Genomic DNA, 20,225 nt, shown 5'->3' with positions numbered 1-20,225 from the left:
AGTATATCAAATTGGACTGTTATCCCCTCATGACATTGCACCATCCAGGTACAATGGCTTTTCTAGCCCTTGTTTGAGCAACGGCTCCTGTGCCCAGACTGCTTGACCAAAGAGGTACAGATACATAACCTAGAGCCTCATCTTTTATTCTGGTTTGTCTTTGTCCCATCACAGCTCGGAGAGCGTGCCCAGGGTGGCACTGAAGATAGTGACTCCCATCATCATCACTGTGTTTGTCTTGGCACTTTACCTCCATGCCCAGCAGGTGGAATCCACAGCGAGGCTGGACTTTCTCTGGAAACTGCAGGTACAGTGAGATTGAATCATCCATCACGTGCCCTGCCATAAGTAACTATACTGTTTCACAATGGTGCAGTCATTTTAACATCATGTTGATTTTTACTTGTTTTGTTGACATGTTCATTTGAGTATTCGTTTCTATGTGCACATATTGATCATAAAAATTCATGCTAAACAACAAAAATGTATTGTGACACACCGCATCATGTTTTCTTCTAAGGGTGTGAAAACAACTTAACAGAATTGTACAATGTTTCTCAAATGCACCGTGGGAATTTTCGCATAACAAACAATTTTTCCCATACAAGCATTGGCAAAGCCAAAACGTTTGAGTTTATTGTGATGACGTATACAAACAGAGGTGTGCAGAAATGTAGTTTCCAAAAAATAACATATTAAACACAGGCCTGGCTGTGCTTATGCTTGCAGTTGGGGTAGTTTTATATTGTTGAGGCGTTGGTATTGTTGGTGGTGTATATTATGATGATATTTATATGTCGTGGTAATGTTGGAATATTTGAGGTATTGGTGGTGATGGTATTTGGCATTGGTGCCATTAGAGTGGTGGTATTGTTGGCCGTACAGTTCGTGGTACTGGCGATGGTCAATTGCAGGCACATTCTGCACCAACAAAAATCTAGAAACTGGGCCAAAACAGTGTTAGCACCAGATTTCAAATTACAAGTTGCGACCAAACTGTTTTTAGTTGGGGTATTTTGCCACTGAAAATTTCTAGGTACTCATAAGAATCCGTGTGCCCAAAACAGAACAGAATGTGAAATAATGTGCTGCTTTACCAGTCGCAAAGAAAAATCCTGCACCATATTTCCTTCCTCAGAGAAAAACTAGGAATCTAGCAGCAAAACAATTCTGCGAAATACTGTGACAATACCTTAACAATATTTCCATGGGTAAGTTTTAACAAGTCATTTCTAGCCCTGCACTCAATAACGCGGCAGTTAAAATAAGAGGTGGTTTGACATACTGTTTGGTAAAATTGTTATGCAACAATACTTTTACAGGAAGCTTGCAATCTTGACAGATTCAGGCATTCGACACAACCCCTTTCACTTACCTAACCTGCCAAAGTGGGAGGTTAAAAACCTTTCCTTTGCAGTGCATTTGGGCACATCCCGCAGGCCAGTCCTCTGCATTGGGTGTTAAGTAGTATCATGCATAGTACTGTTGTGACTTGTGAGTCCTCACTGGCCAAAGACCACAGGCATATCAGAAAAACCAAGGCCTGAGTAGGAATTTGGCGGATATAAACGTGACGGATATCATGTCCGGCGTATTACAATTCCATTATATCCTATGTAACTTTTCATTTGGCAGACGCGATATCCGTCGCATTTGTGATGGAGTATCCCATCCGCTAAGATCGTAATCGGGCCCCAATGGGCACTAAAGGTTTAAATAGGGGTCTGATTATGATCTTTGCTGATGGGATACTCCATCTCAAACATGATGGATGTCCCGTCCGCCGTATTACAAGTTCCATAAAATATAATGAAATTGTAATACAGCGGACGGGAAATCTGTCACTTTTGTGACGGAGTATCCCATCCGCCAAGATCGTAATCATGCCCTTAGTGTTTTAATCCCACAAATAATTATTCTCTGCAGATAATGTGGTGTAATCAAGCTAGTCAAGTTTACAATTTCTGTGCATCGATTCCATTTAGGTTTCTTTACACCAACAGAAGACTGGTACTTCTAACAGAGTTTAACAACAAAGTGCTACAAATTTGGTGCTCTGTAAAAGCATAGTCCAGATTTTCTCCCAGGTTTTTTGATGCGCGAAAGGGAAGCAATGATGCATTTTACTGTCTGTGGCTTTTTAGTATGGTGGTTATCAATTCCATTGACATACCGGTACAAAATACATTAATATAAGGAATATAGGCATACACAGGGCTGTTTGGCCTTGTAGATTGTTACATGCTGGTAGGTCTCTTCAGAATTCCAATATTGCTTGTTCATTTAAACCTTAGTGCCAGAAGCTTTGCACTGCTGCAGAAGGCACAGGGAATAGGAGAATAGAATTTGTGAATGCTAAATCTAGAGTCACCTTGTTAGATATAAGTGTTGTAAAAAAAGTTATTAAATTGCTTTTGTTTTTTATGTTGGCAGTGCACCTGAAAGTTGTATGTCATGCATCTATAGGAGTTAACATCAGTAGCCAGATTTTTAAAATCTAAAATGGGAGGTTGTTTGCAGTGATAGCTGTCACTTTCAGGTACATTGTAGATTGTGTCAAGCCAAATAGAATGAACTGATTCTAGGAAACATTGGACCTGAGGAGAAAGGGTTAAGGATGAGATGTGGGTAGGCACATACAATTTTCAGTACCAATGTCCTAAGTAAGACGGAACCTCACAAATTATGGCGGACTGACGAATGGCCAGGGATAATCACCAGGGGCGCCACCTCTACTGAACCAGGGCCTGATTTCTAGCTTGGGTGTATAACTCACCCCGCTGTAATGTCTCTGCAGCAGTAGTACCCTGATAGACAGTCAAACAAATCTTCAGGTGTTTGTAGCTATAAACTGAATGAACATCAACTGAGCCTGTAAAGAGGTTATTGACATGCGGCCACCATTACTGCTCTACTACAGTAAACTAATGGTCTGCGAGGAATTTCATTCTGCTCAGTATTAAATCAAACTGGATAACAACCACACTCACTCTGTATTTTCCCACAAAAACAGGCTACAGAAGAAAAGGAGGAGATGGAGGAGCTGCAGGCTTACAATAGACGGCTCTTACACAACATCTTGCCAAAGGACGTGGCAGCTCACTTCCTAGCACGAGAGAGACGCAACGATGAACTGTATTACCAGTCTTGCGAGTGTGTAGCAGTTATGTTCGCGTCCATAAGTAATTTCTCCGAGTTTTATGTGGAGCTTGAGGCAAACAACGAAGGTGTGGAGTGCCTGCGTCTCCTCAATGAGATCATTGCAGACTTTGATGAGGTAAGTGAGTTACTGAGTGGTCTCAGTTATTCCACTAATCTTCTTCTAAAAATCGTCTTGTGGACTTTCGGTCTTGTATGACATGGCCCTCTTTTCAACATTTCGGTATAAAATGGGGTAGAACTCTCTAGTTGTTAGCATTTTACTTTTTATCTGAATTCGCTGTAATAGCTCTTTTGACTCTGTCAAGGCCTTGTTATTTTTCTTGAAATCTCCTCAGTCAAAAGTATTGTTTTTATGACCGAAGTCCTTGTATCAAAAGACAAAAGTAACTAACAAGACCATAAAAATACATAGTCATTTTATCCTCCTCATGTATTCCCCAAAGTAAAATTCTGTGAAATTTAGCAACCTCTACTTTAAAAGAAAAGAAAGTAATAAACTGCATTTTCACATCTACCTGTCTCAGTCAAGGAAACAGCTAGACATTTAATTTGGTTAATACATGACTCAATTTCCCTCATTATCTTCCCAAAGAAGAGGGGTAGACTGCCATGCAAGGGGATTTCTGATAGGAATGCAGTGGAGTGTTAATTTCAGAAATATGAATTGACTTTTATCCGAATAATGTGAGACATTGGAAAAGATGTTGATACCAAATGGCCACACCAATGACAGAATCTTTGGAGGTTTGTAGTTTTGGGAAAACAGGGATCTAGTCTAATTGTGTCTTTGAATCTGGCTTGCTCCAGCCAGTCTCATTCCTGTCACCCAGACAGCAGAGGTGTAGGAAGGAGGCAAGGACTGTTTGCGTATGTTCTTTACTGGTAGGGAGGGGGACGTACCTCATTTTAATAGAAAAGTCTATGTGTGACTTGGGTATCTCCAGCAACCGAGATAGCCTTTGGCCATTTTAATGTACCCTTAAAAATGTGTCCTATGATTTTTTTTGTAAAAAGTAAAAACCACTGCTGACAAGATGGGAAGGCCCCAACTTGGGAACTTTTTAAGGACAGGTTCTAGGTCCTCCACCAACCATTTACCACTTGGCACTCCCACTGCCTGAAATGTGGAGACCCTAGAGGAAGTCTGCTTACTATCTGAGGAAGGGCTGAGACCTGGGCTCCCGTTTCCTCCCAAGTAAAACTTTCTGGAATTTCTCCTCAAAGGGGCAGGGAAACTGGCCGCCTGTAGTCCAAAGGGAAATCAAGAACAGGAAGGGCATCCGCTGATCAGTTGGGACTTGGATCTAGCTGGAACTTTTGCTGGTTGCATTGCCTGGTCCTATTTACCAATGGTATATTTGCCCTGGTACCCTAGTAATTGCCTCCAAATGTTTTGGAGCTGCAGGCGCGACCAGGGGGGATAAAACCCGTTATCTTTAAAGTTGGCACTGTCCTTTTGGATGTTGCACCGAAGCATAGATATAGAGAAGTCTGTCTCCTCTTGCATCCATGGCCTGTGTATCCCAGAAGAGTTCCTGACAGTATGGGGCTATTCCGAGACCTTGAGAGTAGAACAACACTAGTGCTAACATGTCTGAAAGTGTAACATTTTCTACCAATAATATTTGGAAACCTATATATTTGTTTCTGCAAATGTGTAGCACTGTGTTTTTGAAAAGAAGGCATTTACCTAAAAATTGATCTGTTTTTAAACCATTCTGTGGTGCTTTAGTTTATTCCAGTACTAAAATTAAATGCACTGCTACCGTTGTTTGTGTTTTCTAAAGCCCAGCTTGATAGGACACCATTGACTTTTGAGGCAATTACTCTCTGTGGATGCATTTTGCTTTTATTATAAAAATGTGGACCTCCTGTTATCCTAAACTGATTTTTTTTGTCTCTTGGTATTGTTTTATCTATTAAAATGTTCCATCTTTCACTAAATGTAATTGTGAATTTTATATGTTTGATATCCTGCTTTTTAATGTTGTTTTGGTGCTCCCCAAACACTTTATATGCTTTTTTCTTTGAAAGAAGTCTATTGAAAGGAGTGAGAGCCACCAGGGGCTAAGCTCTTGATCCTCACAGAGACCTGCATTTTACTTCATTGTTACTGGGTTACTTAACTCGCTGGAATCCCTTCAAGTCACAAACAGACATAAAGTACAGCCCATCGCAGATGGGAAGTCAGTCAAGGCTGGGGGTGGAGCAGGATACAAGATGCTAGGATAAGTCTATACCGAGCAAGGAGCTTTGAAATTAAGGGTAATGGCTTTGGGGCCGATTGCACATTCGATATTTTAATTGGTTTGAGCGCTTTCTATCCTCTTCATGCATTGAGCTTTACTTTCATTCATCGTTCATCCATTGAAGTTGATACATTGTTTAAAAAGAAGATGGTCCGAACTAAAATGACCTTTTCTGTTGTCATCTAATAATCTTTATTCGGTTTTATACAACCATACAAGTAACACACATATACATAAAAGAACAACTGAACACTTTAATAATTAAAAGATCGGAGCGCATTCTATAATCATTATGTGCTGACTGTGTCAAGTGATCTAAAAAGTGATATCCTTATTTGATCGGACAAGGATGGTCATCATGACAATCAATCATCAAAAAATGTAGGTCTTGAGTGAGTCAAGCAGAGATAAATTCATATGAATTGTATTTATTAAAACATAAGACAATAAACGGTAAATAAATAAGTTAATCTTATATATGTAAAGCGACTTACATTAAAACAGTTGGTAAACAGATTCAAATTGATATCCAAGGCTGCAGACTAAATTAACATCCTCCAATACTCAATCAACATATACAAGATCTATGTATATTTCTCATATTTTGTTTACCCATCTCAGCCCCCTGCCGTATGGCTCTTCAATAATTTCTTTCCCCCGTTTATTCACAGACTCGATATTTAAGACCTTGTGTGAGCATGTTTCATTATACTTATTGCTTTGCTCCTTTTTATCTGCATTGTGCTTTAGTAGGGTGTTTGGCACGAACTGGGTGAATTTTCATGCTTTCACCCAAAATTTCCTTTGCTAAGTTTCCATTTCTATTGATTTTGTCAACATTCCACACATTCCTACTTTGGAGACCATGGTGGATCCTGCTGTAGCTTGAAAAATAGATTTCAGAAAGGCTTACATTATGTCGCAATAGCTCCTTCAGAATTTTAGGATAGCACATGTTTTTGCTCTTCTAGCATCCTTATCAGTGTAGTGTTTTCATTCTAACTTAGGTTCTCAGAAATAGTGAACTCCGACAAGCGTGTTTTCACTTTCTACATTGAGAGCTCACCGTTGTAATTTTTTTACTGGATGCCTGTCTGTAGCCCCAAACCATGACTTCCAATTTCTCTCTGGGAGTTCTTGCAGTGTTCATTCTATTCAATAGATTTTGGAGGGAAGAATCCTCAGCATACAGATCCATAGCACTGGGTTTCACTGCGACAGTGTGTTCACACAGCCCAATTGGAGTAGGAGAGGCTGTAGAGCTCAAGTAAGTGGTCATCTAGTGTTAGGGCTGATTGGTTATAGATTGATTAAGCCAGGTAGAGGTTCTGGGTAATCTACCCAAAGTATAAGTGGATGCTGGATGGCAGACAGCAGGTAGGGGCAATGAAGTGCTGCAGGGGCACTATCAAAATGAGCATTGAGGACTGCCATTGGAAGGTTAAGCCAAATCAGATGATTGGTGGCAAAAGTGACGTGGAACAAGAGGAAACTGTGGTAAACTGGAGGCTGAGCAGCTCTGATCTAGTGCTCCCTGTTGAGGCCTCATCTCTTTGAGTTGCTTTGTTCCTTATATCTGATCAGAGAGGAGCAGAGACAACAGCCAATGAGAGAAGGTTGCTGATTAATGAAGGAGCTAGATTAATAAGAGCAGGAGGCAAAGTGGTTGGATATCTGAACTGAAGGACCAGCAATCCAGCCATCTCAGATCCCATTTGTGATGCCTGTAGTCCTTGGGGCTGTGGAGAGGAAAAGTGTATGTTATCAGCAGGTAATACCAGTATTATAGTAGCTGCCTGCACTAAGCTGTGTATCTCCCTGCTTGCGCTCCAACTCACACCATAGAAGATCTTCTATATCTTCCAGAGGAAAGCAGGAACTACTGTATAATGATAGTGAGTAAGGAAAATAAAAAGCGGGAAACATGATGAGGAAAAAGTTGGCTAGGGCATAACTAAGAAATAATATTTAGTAATTGGCATTATGCTCAAGATCAGAAAAAGGGCTTGTAGTGCCAAAGAATAAACTCAAAACGTTAGGAGTTTGTAGGTAGTCTTTACTAAAGCTGTGGTTAGAGAGCACTATGCTGATGCTTTCATGGTTGAAGGTAAACGCATCAGCATCTTCTCACTTGCAATTCCTTTTTACGGTAGGTTTCTAACAGAGACCTGGAAGGCCTATTGGGTACCATCAAACAATAGTTGAGGATGTCATTTATGCTATAAAAATTGACAAATTATTTAATTTAACTACAATAGATTTATTATTTTATTTATTTTTAGAGTTGTATATAGCGCAAACTAGATCGGAAGATATTGGGTATCAGAGTGCTTTACATAGCACCAGTTTCATTACATGAGGATACATTCATTTTTGTTAGGCTCAGGGAGATTAAGTGAATTTCCCAGAATCACAGGATGTTGAGTGTCGTTCCCCAGATTCGACGTCGACCGCCCTAGCTGTAAGGCTACATCGTCTCCCCATAGATGAATGAATAAATGAAAATGTTATTGAAGGATTGTTTGAAATTATAGGAAACACTTTAAAACCAATCTTTGAAACCTTCAGTTTAAAATCGTGGCAAACATAATAAAACATGACTAAGACCTTCGGTATAAATAAATATCAGAGCTATCATACAATACCTAAAATACAATCAGAATAAAAAAAAACAGCTACATACACTCCGCAGCGTGGCAAAAAATACGTGGTACACATAGCAATTTAGTAAGGTCTGTGTTGCAAGGAAATAAAGGGCATCTCCGATTTTCAGCATTGTATGCCTTAATTAGCCCCACCAACTAATGTCTTTGTGACTCAGGAGAGCTCATAGCTTTGATGACAGTCTTTTTAAATTTTAGTAAGCAATAAGTTAACTGTCCAGACTCACCCTTTAAGCATGCATCCACCGCCATGTTACAGGATGGGATATTGAAGCACATAAAACCAGATAGAAGCCAGTATTTACGAGGCTCCACTAAGTATGGCCAAGAGCAAATAACATGTATCAATGAATTTGTTGCTGACCCGCATAAGAGACATGAGCGTTCTGGGCAGGGGAAGCTGCTCCGCTAAGGCGGAGGCTGAATACAATAAGGGGTTTTCCCTCTATAACCCAAAAAGCATCTGGGAACAATATACTACAATAACAAAAATGATGCTATGGAACTAATTTATACAAATCCTAATTCAAAATAGGTTTATGAATTACCTATCTGGCCTGACACAATTCTTCAAAGATGAATCAACTCAGTTTTCTATATATATCATTTAAATCCTGATACCTTAACAAATCAAAAACATTCTTTATACAGTGTGTTTTTATTCACTCATATATTTTTCGTATATTTAATTTTTTATATTTTACACACTTCTTTTTTTATAGATACTCTTCTTTTATATTACAAACCTAAAAATACAATATTTACACATACACCATACAGTTTACATAAACCTCTAAAGAAACATTTTTAAGAAAATGCAAAAGTGTTTCAAAATAGCCCAAATTCTTTAAATGAATGCTCTGTATTTTATTATCTAAAGAGCATTCCTCAGTCTTATTGGTACACCTCACTCCTGCAGTATCAGGGAGAATGATTATTTTGTCCCGTATATTCTGAACTGCTGTATTCTTAGTTGTCACCAAATTATAATTCATTGGGTGTCCATTTCCAGGGTTGTCGACGCGTTTCAGCCCCTTTAAATTCTGGGCCTCATCAGGACTAGGGCTTTGGCATACACATAAAATTATGCTGCACTGATATGTTGGAAAGCATTTCTAAATGGAGTTGTGACAGATTAGCGCCACTGGTAGACAGCAGAACAACTTATAGCGGAGGGAACAAAAACGTTTTAATAGCTTTACGGAAGGCCCGATAAAGCTGTAGACTGCGAATGGAAATGGGAAGGGAATGCCAGAGTCTAAAAGCCAGCACCCAAAAAGAGCAGCCACCAGCACCAGTGGTGCGTAAGAAAAGAGCAGAGTCCCTAATTGATGTCCCATAGGGCTGCCACTGCTCTTTCTCGTCCAAACACAAAGCCACATACTTATAATTTGTCACTCTCTCATTGTGGTCAGTATTGATTGATCATTGGCTCTTTAAATTTATCCTTCACCCAAAGACAATGACCTTAATTTACTGCTGTTCTTCCTGGAGTATGTAGCTAGTTCATCCACTTGTCTTTGGTGTCCTATTCCGATATGATTTAGTAAAATGGTGTCAATGTCATACTGTAGAATGTACATTTTTTGTATGAAAACTTTGGTGGGCATACTCTTGCTGAGTCGGAAGTGCCTCTCATATCTGCTAGATGAAGATTAGAGATTAATCCTTTATTCATGGCTATATTTCCAGTGATGATCAATTTAAAGGTTAGCCTAATGTGTTACCCATGTGCTGGAGTATTTGCTGATAACCGCATTCCATAATTGTGGCGAGATACCCTAAATCTCATGTTTTCCCCAAAGCTTGCCACTATTGATGTTATCAAAGGCCGTAGTAAAGTCTATGAAAGCAGCTTCAATCAGTATAACCTTATTTTCCAAGCTGTTTTCAACAAGAATGGCCAAGGACAACAAGTTGTCACCTATACTGCAGCCTTTTGTAAAGCCTTTTTGGTAAAATGGAATGAGGTCCTTTTCTGTGGTCCAAACTTCAGAATCTTTTCAAATAAATTTTGCATAACTCTTTCCTTCAACATCTAGTACCCCTATAAGGCCCAGGTTTTGTGGGACTCTATTCGAGCCTTCCTTGTGGATCAGAACCAGCAGACAGCCCAGCCAGTTATCCTGGGTACTGCAGATGGTGGTACAAGGTCTACTTGGGGGCACTGTATGAGTCTGCCTGCCATCTTAGGGAGAATGCTACCACACACCAGTGGAAGGAGTCGACCGGAAGGAAGGAGGTGACCGCCTTCTTGGGATGGAACGGGAAAGCAATGGAAATAACCTCCCTTGGTCGAGCTACATTTTAAAGGAAGTGGGAAAAATACAGGGATTCTCAAAATGGAACGTCATTGGGATATCCAAACTAGGGGACGTCTGGCACGGTGGGGCCAATCTCACATTTGTCAACATGCTGTGTCAGTACGAACGTACCTTCAGCTTCAACACGCACATGCTAACTTAATGTTGAACAGAGGACACAACAAAACTGCATTTAATGTATGTTCTCAAATGTCTCCGATGGCTTGTTTTGATTGTGCCTCACCGAACAGACCTGTAATGCCCTGAAACCTGCTATCTGTTTGTGTTGTTATGCTTTATTTCTTTTTTGAAGACACAATAAAAAAATATATATTTTTAAATAGAATTAGATAAGGCACACAAAGTGTTTGCCCATTAACTTACCACTTGTTTAAAGGTTGAAGTTGATTTATCATTGGGCCTGCGGCTCAACTTCTGTGGATTGAATTAATGGCTACCTCAACATCCCTCATCGATATCATTAATGTCGGTCATCTCAGATTGTTGCTGTGAACGTTTCGGTTCAATCTTTTCAGGGAGGGAGATGTTGTCGAAATATCTGTTTGTGATATAACTGTTCCAAACAGCCTGTTGAATGTTCATTGGAACTGGCTTCTTTAATTTGGATAGACTACGTTTCTGGTGGATCAAAAATGTTATATTCAGCTGCTTCCCCTTAACGTAATCAGTTGGTTCTCTTCATTACCTTTTTTAATGGCCCAATGTTTTTTTCCAATAAGAAACTCTTCACTTTTTTATTTCTGTTCCTAGGGCTGGATCACCATAACTATACTTCCACAGTCTCGTGGTTTTATTAAGAGCCGCTTTTAACTTCCTCATCATTGTGCAAACTTGTACTCTGGGTCGGATTGGCAGGACGAGGAATCGACCCTTGCCCGAGGGGCCACAGGCAGAAGCCACCTGGTGAGCCATTTTTTTCTGCTGTGGATAAATAGTAGCTCCACGTGCCTCAGCTGATTTGAAGCTGGCTCATGACTCTAAGGCTCTTGCAGCTTTAGGTGAGAGTTAAGCTGAGACACAAAGCCAGGCCCATTCATTGTCATTTACAGAATGACAATGGGCAAACTGAGCAGATACAGCATGTGGTGTAACTCCTCACATCACCTGGAAGTGATTGTTTGAGCAGCGAAATTGACTCGTTTTTTGTGTGGGGAGGAGGACATTGTCCCTCGAAGCATGACGCCGAATCCCAAAAATAAGCTTCAGGTGCCTGCTGCCAGTATTCTCGCATTCAAATTGGGAGTTTTGTTTTAATGAGGTGCTGTGGAGAGCTCAAGGGCAATAGAACCAGGGAACAAACATGGTCAAAGCCAGCAGGCCTTGTCTAGGCAACGCAAGCTATTGGCTTTGTCAGTATTGCCATCTTACAAAGCAACAGCTGTGCATGGCTTTAAGTTAAAAAAATTAAGCTGTGATGCAGCCGCCCACGTTGTAGAGCTTTTCTTTTTTAAACTGCTGCCATGGTGGGGGTCGGGAAGCATTTCAGAGGGATGGCATGCAACAGAAGGCTGTAGATGGCTTCCACCTGCCCACCAGCAAAAGAAACAAGCATTTACAATGCAATGGTCTCGGCATTATTAAAGTAGAGCTATTGGCATTGCTCATGACTTTTTTTTTAATCATAAATAAATGGCATTGTCATTTGCATTGCTAATAGCTTAATCGTTAAATAAATGGCATTGTCATTTACAATGCCAATAGCTTAATCGCTCGCAAATGCATGACCTATTGCATTTACGCCCACACAGAGCCACACACACAGAGCAACCCACAGTCATTCACATAGAGCCACCTACACAGAGCCACTCTCACACAGTCACCCACACATAGAGCCACCTACAAAAAAAGCTATCCACACAGAGCTACACACATACACACACACAGAGCGCTGCGCGCTACACACACACGTGAGCGCTACACACACACACACAGAGCGCTACACACACACACAGACAGAGCACCACCAACACACAGACAGAGCGCCACACACACACAGACAGAGCGCCACACACACAGACAGAGCACAACACAGACTACACACACACAGACTACACACACAGACCGAGCGCCACACACACACAGAGGATGCTAACACATATCCTGCCTACTGTACCAACTCCTCCATGCACTGTAACCCCTTTAACCCCTCTACACTCACCCCAAATCTTCTACACCACGAGAGAAAACCACTTCCAAACAATCACACGTTGCACCGCACTGCTATAATCCTCCTGCATTCAATTATTAAACCTGCTTATCACACAAATAAAAAAATCCTAAACTCTACATTAGCATTTAAAACTCGTCCCACAGCTTGATATATACATGTCTCCCTTCAGCCTCTCTCCAAAATCTAACATCACCCTCCCACTATTATGACAACCCTTGGTGTGAGACTCATAGGTTTCACCCCAAGAACCTACTGCTTACATTCTCAAACCCTACAAGATTCACTCACCCATTGCACCCACTCCAAACACTCAAGCTACATACACACACACACCATCTATAATCACATCTACACCTTGATGTATATCATTCACCCACATCACACCTATAGGCTCCACTGAGTCATCTTCGACACCACACACCCATATCAAATGTCCAATAAGTAGATTACACAAACACATACACATGCCACACACTTAGAGCACAACCCAACACGTATACCCACGAAACTACCCCGTCACGTCCACTCATACCTTTGGCATGAACACAACACACTCGTCCAACACCCATTAACACTTAGCCCCTCTCCACTCCCCTACAGTATCTCTACACCAGTCAGTGAGTCCTACACCGACCCCACCAATTTGACACCACTACACCTCATTAACCTCGGCTCACCCTACCACCCCATGCCTCCTGCATACCTGCTCACTGGTACGAGTTCCATTCAATTAGTAAAGCAACACGTTTTATTTAGAGCACTTAGAAACCTAGACGTGTCGTGTGAAGCACTATATATATATATATTTTTTATAGCGTTAATGGTACTGCTAAGTACGCCGCACACCGTTATACTCCAATGCAGTACCACGCTGACCTCTCACGCCCGTTCCAAGCACCACACAGCATCCACACCAAGCCCTGCCTGCACACCTCACCCTCCGCACACCCTCTTCTAGCGACTACTGACCTGCTGCAGCATGGAAACGCTGGCAGCCCCAGCCGGTTCATTGTTGAGTGGAGGGTGGTGTGGGTGTTTGTGCGTGTATGGTTCCAGCACAGAGTGCTGAGCGCAAAAGAGGTGTGTGGAGATGCGAGGTCTGTGCTGCTCAGCTCTTTATGTGTGTGTGGGGGGGCGGCGCCGGAAGCTGCTGTTCTCGAACATGTTGTAGAGTCGGGGTCGAGCGTCCAGTAGCTGCCCTTGCCCGGCTTCTTGTCGTCGCGGGACACTTTGACGAAGCACTCGTTAAGCGAGAGGTTGTGGCGGATGGAGTTCTGCCAGCCCTGCTTGTTGTCGCGGTAGAAGGGGAAGCGCTCCATGATGAACTTGTAGATGCCGTTCAGGGTGATCTTCTTGTCGGGCGCGTTCTGGATGGCCATGGTGATGAGCGCGATGTACGAGTAGGGCGGTTTCACCATGTCCTTGGGCTGCACGGGCGGCGGCGGCGCCCCGCCATAGGGTCCGTAGCCGCGGCCCCCCGTGTACTGCTCTTGTTGCGAGTACATGCTCATGAGCGCTGCCATGCCCGTGTAGCCCACCGCCACCGCCGCCCGGTAGTAGCTCTGCTCGCCGCTCAGGTAGGGCACCAACCCCAGGGGGCTGGGGCTGGACACGGAATAGCGTGCCTGCATAGCCGCGGGGGACAGCTCACCCTCTCCTCTCCAGAGCAGTTTGTCTATGGTGGGGGGGAACCTCTCTTCGGTCCCCGAGCCTCTGCGGAGCCCTCTTCAAGGGCAGCGGGGTGACAGTCCAGGGTGTGGGGGGGGGGGGGGGGGTGGCGGAGCCTGCTGACCCAAGCCCTTCCTTGGGCTTCATCGCTTCAGCTCCAGTCCCTTGTTTGCGCACTTGGACTAACTCTTCTGGGTGGAGAAGACGCGCAAGAGAGGGAAGAAAAACTTGCACAGGAAAAGTTTTGGGAAAGTTTCTGTGCGGTTTCTGGGGCTGGGCACTGCGCTCAGCTCCCTGTGGCATGTGTCAATGTCTGTGTGCCAGCCTTCCACAGGCGCTGCCTGCTCCGGGATGCATCGGGAAGAGAGAGATGAGGGCAAAATAAAAACGGCGGAACTTTTGAGAATCTGTCACCAGGCTTAGGACTTTATTACGCGACTCCACGGCTGCACTGGTTTGAGCTGGGCGAAAACGGGAGGCTCCTCCTGGTGCATTCCCGGGTAGAGACGCTGCGGGCCCAGCTGGGAGGACATGCTCGGCATGGCGCTGGTGGCCATGGGGAGTGCAGGCTGTGCGAACTGCAGGACGGGGTGTAGTGGGGCTGCTGCTTGTGCGCTCTGGCTCCCGCTCCGTACCTGCGATCCTGTGTGTGTCTCCTGTCCGGGCCGGGCTGCCTCTGCCTAACTCCCCGGACATTGCGAGCTCTGTTACAGTAATGCAGCAGCAGGGGTGAGGACTCGGCGATTTCTTGGTGCGGCGGTCATCGCGAAATGGCATAAAGAAAAGCGCCGCCATTTTCAGATTCGGGGGCGTGTTTTTTGCGCTCTGAGTGACAGATGACGTCACCAGCTAAAGAACGCAAAAAATCACGCCCCTGAATCCAAAAAAGACGGAGCTTCTTTGAAGGGACGGCTCTCTCCTCCAATGGCTGGCCTCTGTTTAGGAAGCCAGCCAATGGAGGAGAGACGAGGACAGAGGCGGGTTTAAGCTGCCACACTAAACAACAATAATTCTCCGGACTTCCGTTCTTGGCCCACGGCCAAGCCCTACGGTCCCTCGACCTAAAAAGCACTAGCCATGTCGTAGCATTTTAAAAAATAAAAAATAAAGCTTTCTGTGTTGCTGTGCAACTTCCCTAAAAACATTGACAAAGCCAATAGGTTGCGAATTCCAAACTTATTGACTTAGCCAATGTTTTTTTTTATTGTGGGACAGAAGGGTTGGAGGTGGCAAGCAGCAATGTGGGTTGGGGTGCAAGAGTGCAAGTAACAATGGGGGATGGGGCGCAAGTGGTCATGCAACAATGCTGGGTGAGGTTGAAAGTTGAAAGGACAATATACAAAGAAGGATGGTGCAGGCGTAAACAGCAATGAGGGATGGGTTGGGAGGGAACAAACAGTAACACAGGATGGGGAATGAGGGTACAAACTACATTGTGGAACAAGCAACAATGGTGGACGGGAGGAGCCAAACAACAACAAGGGACGGGATGGGAGGGGGCAAGCAACAACGCAGTATGCAGCAGGAAAATGCGAGGAGCTAAGCAACAACACATGATAGGAGAAAGCAATGCAGCATGGGACAGGAGGAGCAAACAATGCAGGATGGGGTGGAGGGGGGCAAACAACATAGGATGGGGCAACTAACCAGGCATAACAGGGTGGGAGGGGTCAAGCAAGAATCCTGGATGTGATGGGAGGGTCCAAGCAGCGGTACAGAAGGGGGCAAGCAACAGGATGGAGTGGTGTAAGCGGGGGCAAGCAGCTAAATGCAGCGGGCTGAAGGTGGGAAAGCGCAAACAACAAATTTGAAAAGGTGGTAAGGGGCAAACAACAATAGAAAGAGAGAGAGAGAGACGGAAAGGTGGGTAAGCAACAACAGGGAGGGATGGCATGGTGGGAGGGGACAAGCAACAACGGGGAGCGGGATGGGAGGTACACGCAGCAACACAGAGAGGGACAGGAGGGTGGAAGAGGGCAAGCAACAACACAGAGAGGGACAGAAAGGTGGAAGGGGCAAAAGCAAAATGGAGAGGGAAATCAAAACACTGAAAAGGATAGGAATGTTGGAGGGAGCAAGCAACAACACTGAGAGGGATGGGAGGGTGGAAGGGGCAAGCAACAACACAGATTGTTATGGGGGGAAACCATGAGGGAGACAGTCTGTAAACACATACACTCCTATGGAATTCTTCAACTAAAGAAAAAAGTAGCTCTGAAAGCACATGCAGTGGAAGGATACATGGGCCATGCTCCAGGGGATGGAACAACCCACGAAGAGGGAGTGAATACAGAATGCCCTGCCTAAAGAGAAGCAAGGAAATTAGTGTGATAATGAAGCCAATCAGAAGTAAGCAATGTGTTATGAGAATATTTTTCGCGATGGGAAGGGCGGATTGGATCTTAACACTACATGTCCGAATTATGGAGGGTGGGCGAAGGGTTGTTACTGCACTGTAAGTTTGGACAGGCCATGTTGGCCATCATGTAATGTCTAAGTACAATCTAATAAAATGTGTCATAAAAAAGTAAGCAATGTGGGGGCTCTAAGCCCACTGTAAACTTACAGAAGGTCTCGCAAGCGACAGCACGTGTTGTCTCAGGCAAGACCTAGAACCACAGAAATTTTAAATAAATTTTAAGAAAAACATGAATAGAAATGGGTAAAATGAAAACACTTTTTTTGGAAAGAGAAACTCATTCACCCTCCATCTAGAGGTAAAAGCGGAGAGGCAGAGGAGAGACAGAGAAAGGAAAGGAGAGGGTGACAAAAGGAAATGAGAGATGGAGAGAAGGACGTAGAGACAGACGGACCGGGTGAGGGGACATGAAACAGACAAACAATTCAGGGAGCTAACTGAGGAAAAGAGAAAAAAGAGGAGGGAAGACAATTATTCTTGATAAGCAAATGGAGGGCAATAGGATGAAAGAAGAGAGGGAAGAGACTAGGAAGAAGATAAAGTACGGAAAAGCTAAGTGGAGAGAAGGTTAGAAGGAGAGTGGTATCAAGTGAGAGTGAAAAGTGGGAAGCAATAGTGGAGAGAAAGGAGATTGGACAGGTAGAAAAGAGTGGTACTTCCTTCATAAAAAGGGCCGTATGGCAAAGGAAATAGCACTAGTGGATTCTCGTCTGGTTTTAACACTTTTCTAGAAATAGGTGCTTTTTTCAGTGCTATCCAAATCTAAATCAGGTTATTGGTCTCTCCATTAACCGTGGTAGAACAAGGCTTCCGGGCTTCCCCGAATTACGTTTAGAAGAATGTGGAACTAAAAGCCCTCACAAGGGAATCAATCCATTTAATTTCTGTGGGGAATGGTCTTCTGAAATGTCAGGGTTTGCTAAAGCAGGCTGTTACGGACTCCGGAAAGGAAATAAATAAAACAGAAACAGAATATATCATTAGGTGTAGTAAAGGATGCAAATGATTCATTCCAAGGAATGGATGGGAGCGAGTGTGAGTGACACAAAAAGCACAATTGAAGATAGGGCAACATTTCAAGACAGAAAAGAGAACTGAAATAAACTCAAAGAGGAGAACGAAATTAAGAGAGCAGGGAATAAGGAAATGTGAGGAAGAAAAAGATTTAAAGAGGACTTACATATGAGAGAGAGGAGTGAGGTGGGTTACAGACAGCTAAAGGAAGGCAGAAAGAGGGAAAGAGAGATCAGGATGAGGGAAAAGGGGGAGATATAGTGACAATTATCAAAAATGAAAGAGAGGGGGAATACATTGAAGGGAGAATGATAACAGAGGAGTGTAAAATTAGAGCAAGTTTGAAGGAGGGAGATAGAGAAAGAAATGTTCGTATTATAGATGGAGAGATATAAAAACATTGAACATACAAAATATGCATTTGGTGAGAATGTGAGAATAGAGGCGAAATGAGAAAGTAAAGAAAGGGGAGTGAGGAGAGAATTGTTCATACATATGGGTGGGTGAAAGCAACAGTACAGATAATATATAGAAAACTAAATGAAAGGCTGCAGTTGAAGTGATTTCCTGTAGAATATCAAGCAGTATCAAATCATGTTTCTCCTCAACACAACATAAAAGTCATCAGGTACCCAGCTGTTCTACACCCCCAATATATCGCATCAGTGAAAGACTCAGATGTGTACAGCCATCAATGCCTATGGTTTATCAGTGAGGTTTCCTACCACATAAGGGTTGGCAGAAGCCTAAGGGTGACTAGGAAAGTAATTGATCTAAAGGCAAACAAGAATTGACATCGAGGTTTACTGGCTTGGAGATGAGTAGGAACCTCAGGGGCCTAAAGTGTGGAGGATCTTTGATAATCAATGTCCCTGAGAAGACGCCTTTAGGCACCTGATTGGGGCAAAGAGCCACACTTGAATGACAGTGATAAGAAACCTTGGGCACCACATGGTGAGCGTAATTACGCACTCCGTAGCAAAACTGAAAGAGCCCCATACAGGGAAATACTGCATATGATAAATTGCAGACTAGAAAAATATTACGATTTTCCATTTTTCCTATTTTCTAGTCTGCAATTTATCATATGCAGTATTTCCCTGGATGGGGCTCTTTCAGTTTTGCTACGGAGTGCGTAATTACGCGTTTTATACACTTCTACATCGGGAGCACGAAGTGAAATGGTGCTGTTTTGCTTATCTACTCCACTGGTTATTATCTTCATTAAGCTGAATTTAGTGCCCTGACGAAGTTCCTTTAAGGAATGAAACGCGTTGGCTGGGTCAAGTGCTTGATAGAAATTACCGAAATAAAGAAAATACCTTGGATTATAAGAACTTTTGTTGAATTTCATTGAGTGCGCCTTCCGCCTTCCAAAGAATGTTACGCCCAGAATTGTGCCTTAGGACGACAGGGATAGGAAGTGTATCGCACCAGAGTCCCAATCATATTTGTACTTTTGTTTTGGTTGTGCTAAACCTTGGTTGGTCGTCCTGTTTTCTTAGTTTGCTAATTACAAATACATGTTGAATATATTAGGTTATTGTTTCCATTTTATTTGGGAATTATGTGGAATGCTTGCAAAAACTCTATCGTAATTGTTTGTTTTGAGGACAAGCTAATAAGAGTGTTTGTGATGCCATGACAAGTTGGATACCTTTTCTGAAATATATTTCCCTTCATACAGATCATAAGTGAGGATCAGTTCCGACAGCTTGAAAAGATCAAAACCATTGGCAGCACCTACATGGCAGCATCAGGGCTCAATGATTCCACTTATGACAAGGCGGGAAAATCCCACATAAAGGCACTTGCTGATTATGCCATGAGGTTAATGGACCAAATGAAATATATCAACGAGCATTCATTCAACAACTTCCAGATGAAAATTGGTAAAGTATTTACCTGCTTCTTGTCTGCTTTGAAATCAAATATTAGTATTCCTTTCGCATAGCACTGTTGAAGATCCTTGGGGCTTTTGATACCAGCTACTGTTCTTACTCTGTTCTAATATATGGTGCACTAACAAAATATTGAGTCTTAAATATGATCATGCAATTTTATGATGACCAGAGTATAGACTATTATAACATAATTATACTAAGCATATATAGGTTAGCATATATATATATATATATATATATATATATATATATATATATATATATATATATATATATATATATATATATATTACCTACTGGCGTTCGCCAGTAGGTATATATAGTTAGGATTATTTGTCTATGGAACTTTTGAAAATTCTATGTCTAATAACTTTGGCGTTTGTGGACGGAATCGGCTGAAATTTTCAGGAAAATGGCACATTTTGTTTCTGAGCAGCCCCTAAAAATTTGGGGGGGTTTCGTCAAGGGGGGGCCGAGAAAAAAGGGGGGTCCCAAAACGCGTTTTTCCCATGTTAATTTCCATAGGGCCTTTGGCCTCACTTTTAGCTCGAACGGCTGAATGGATTTGCACGAAACTTGTCAAAATTGTAGGGACTGTTAGCCCGATGTGCCTTTGCTAGGTCTCAATATATGTGCTCCAGTGGATTTTGAG

The 20,225-nt window shown here is 42.8% G+C and overlaps 1 protein-coding gene across 1 annotated transcript in view; it reads left to right on the top strand.

The window, feature by feature from the left end:
* ADCY5 (adenylate cyclase 5) overlaps positions 1-20,225 on the top strand; it is a 1,577,350-nt gene that overhangs the window by 1,500,934 nt on the left and 56,191 nt on the right. Inside the window, exons 17-19 of the mRNA XM_086957077.1 lie at positions 175-307; positions 3,014-3,277; positions 19,357-19,561. Coding sequence (XP_086813203.1) covers positions 175-307; positions 3,014-3,277; positions 19,357-19,561 — 602 coding nt within the window. The remainder of the gene's footprint in view (positions 1-174; positions 308-3,013; positions 3,278-19,356; positions 19,562-20,225) is intronic.

Source organism: Lissotriton vulgaris, chromosome 2_1 (assembly GCF_964263255.1).
Source record: "Lissotriton vulgaris chromosome 2_1, aLisVul1.2, whole genome shotgun sequence".
Taxonomy (NCBI): domain Eukaryota; kingdom Metazoa; phylum Chordata; class Amphibia; order Caudata; family Salamandridae; genus Lissotriton; species Lissotriton vulgaris.
This window is presented reverse-complemented; position numbering and strand designations above follow the sequence as displayed.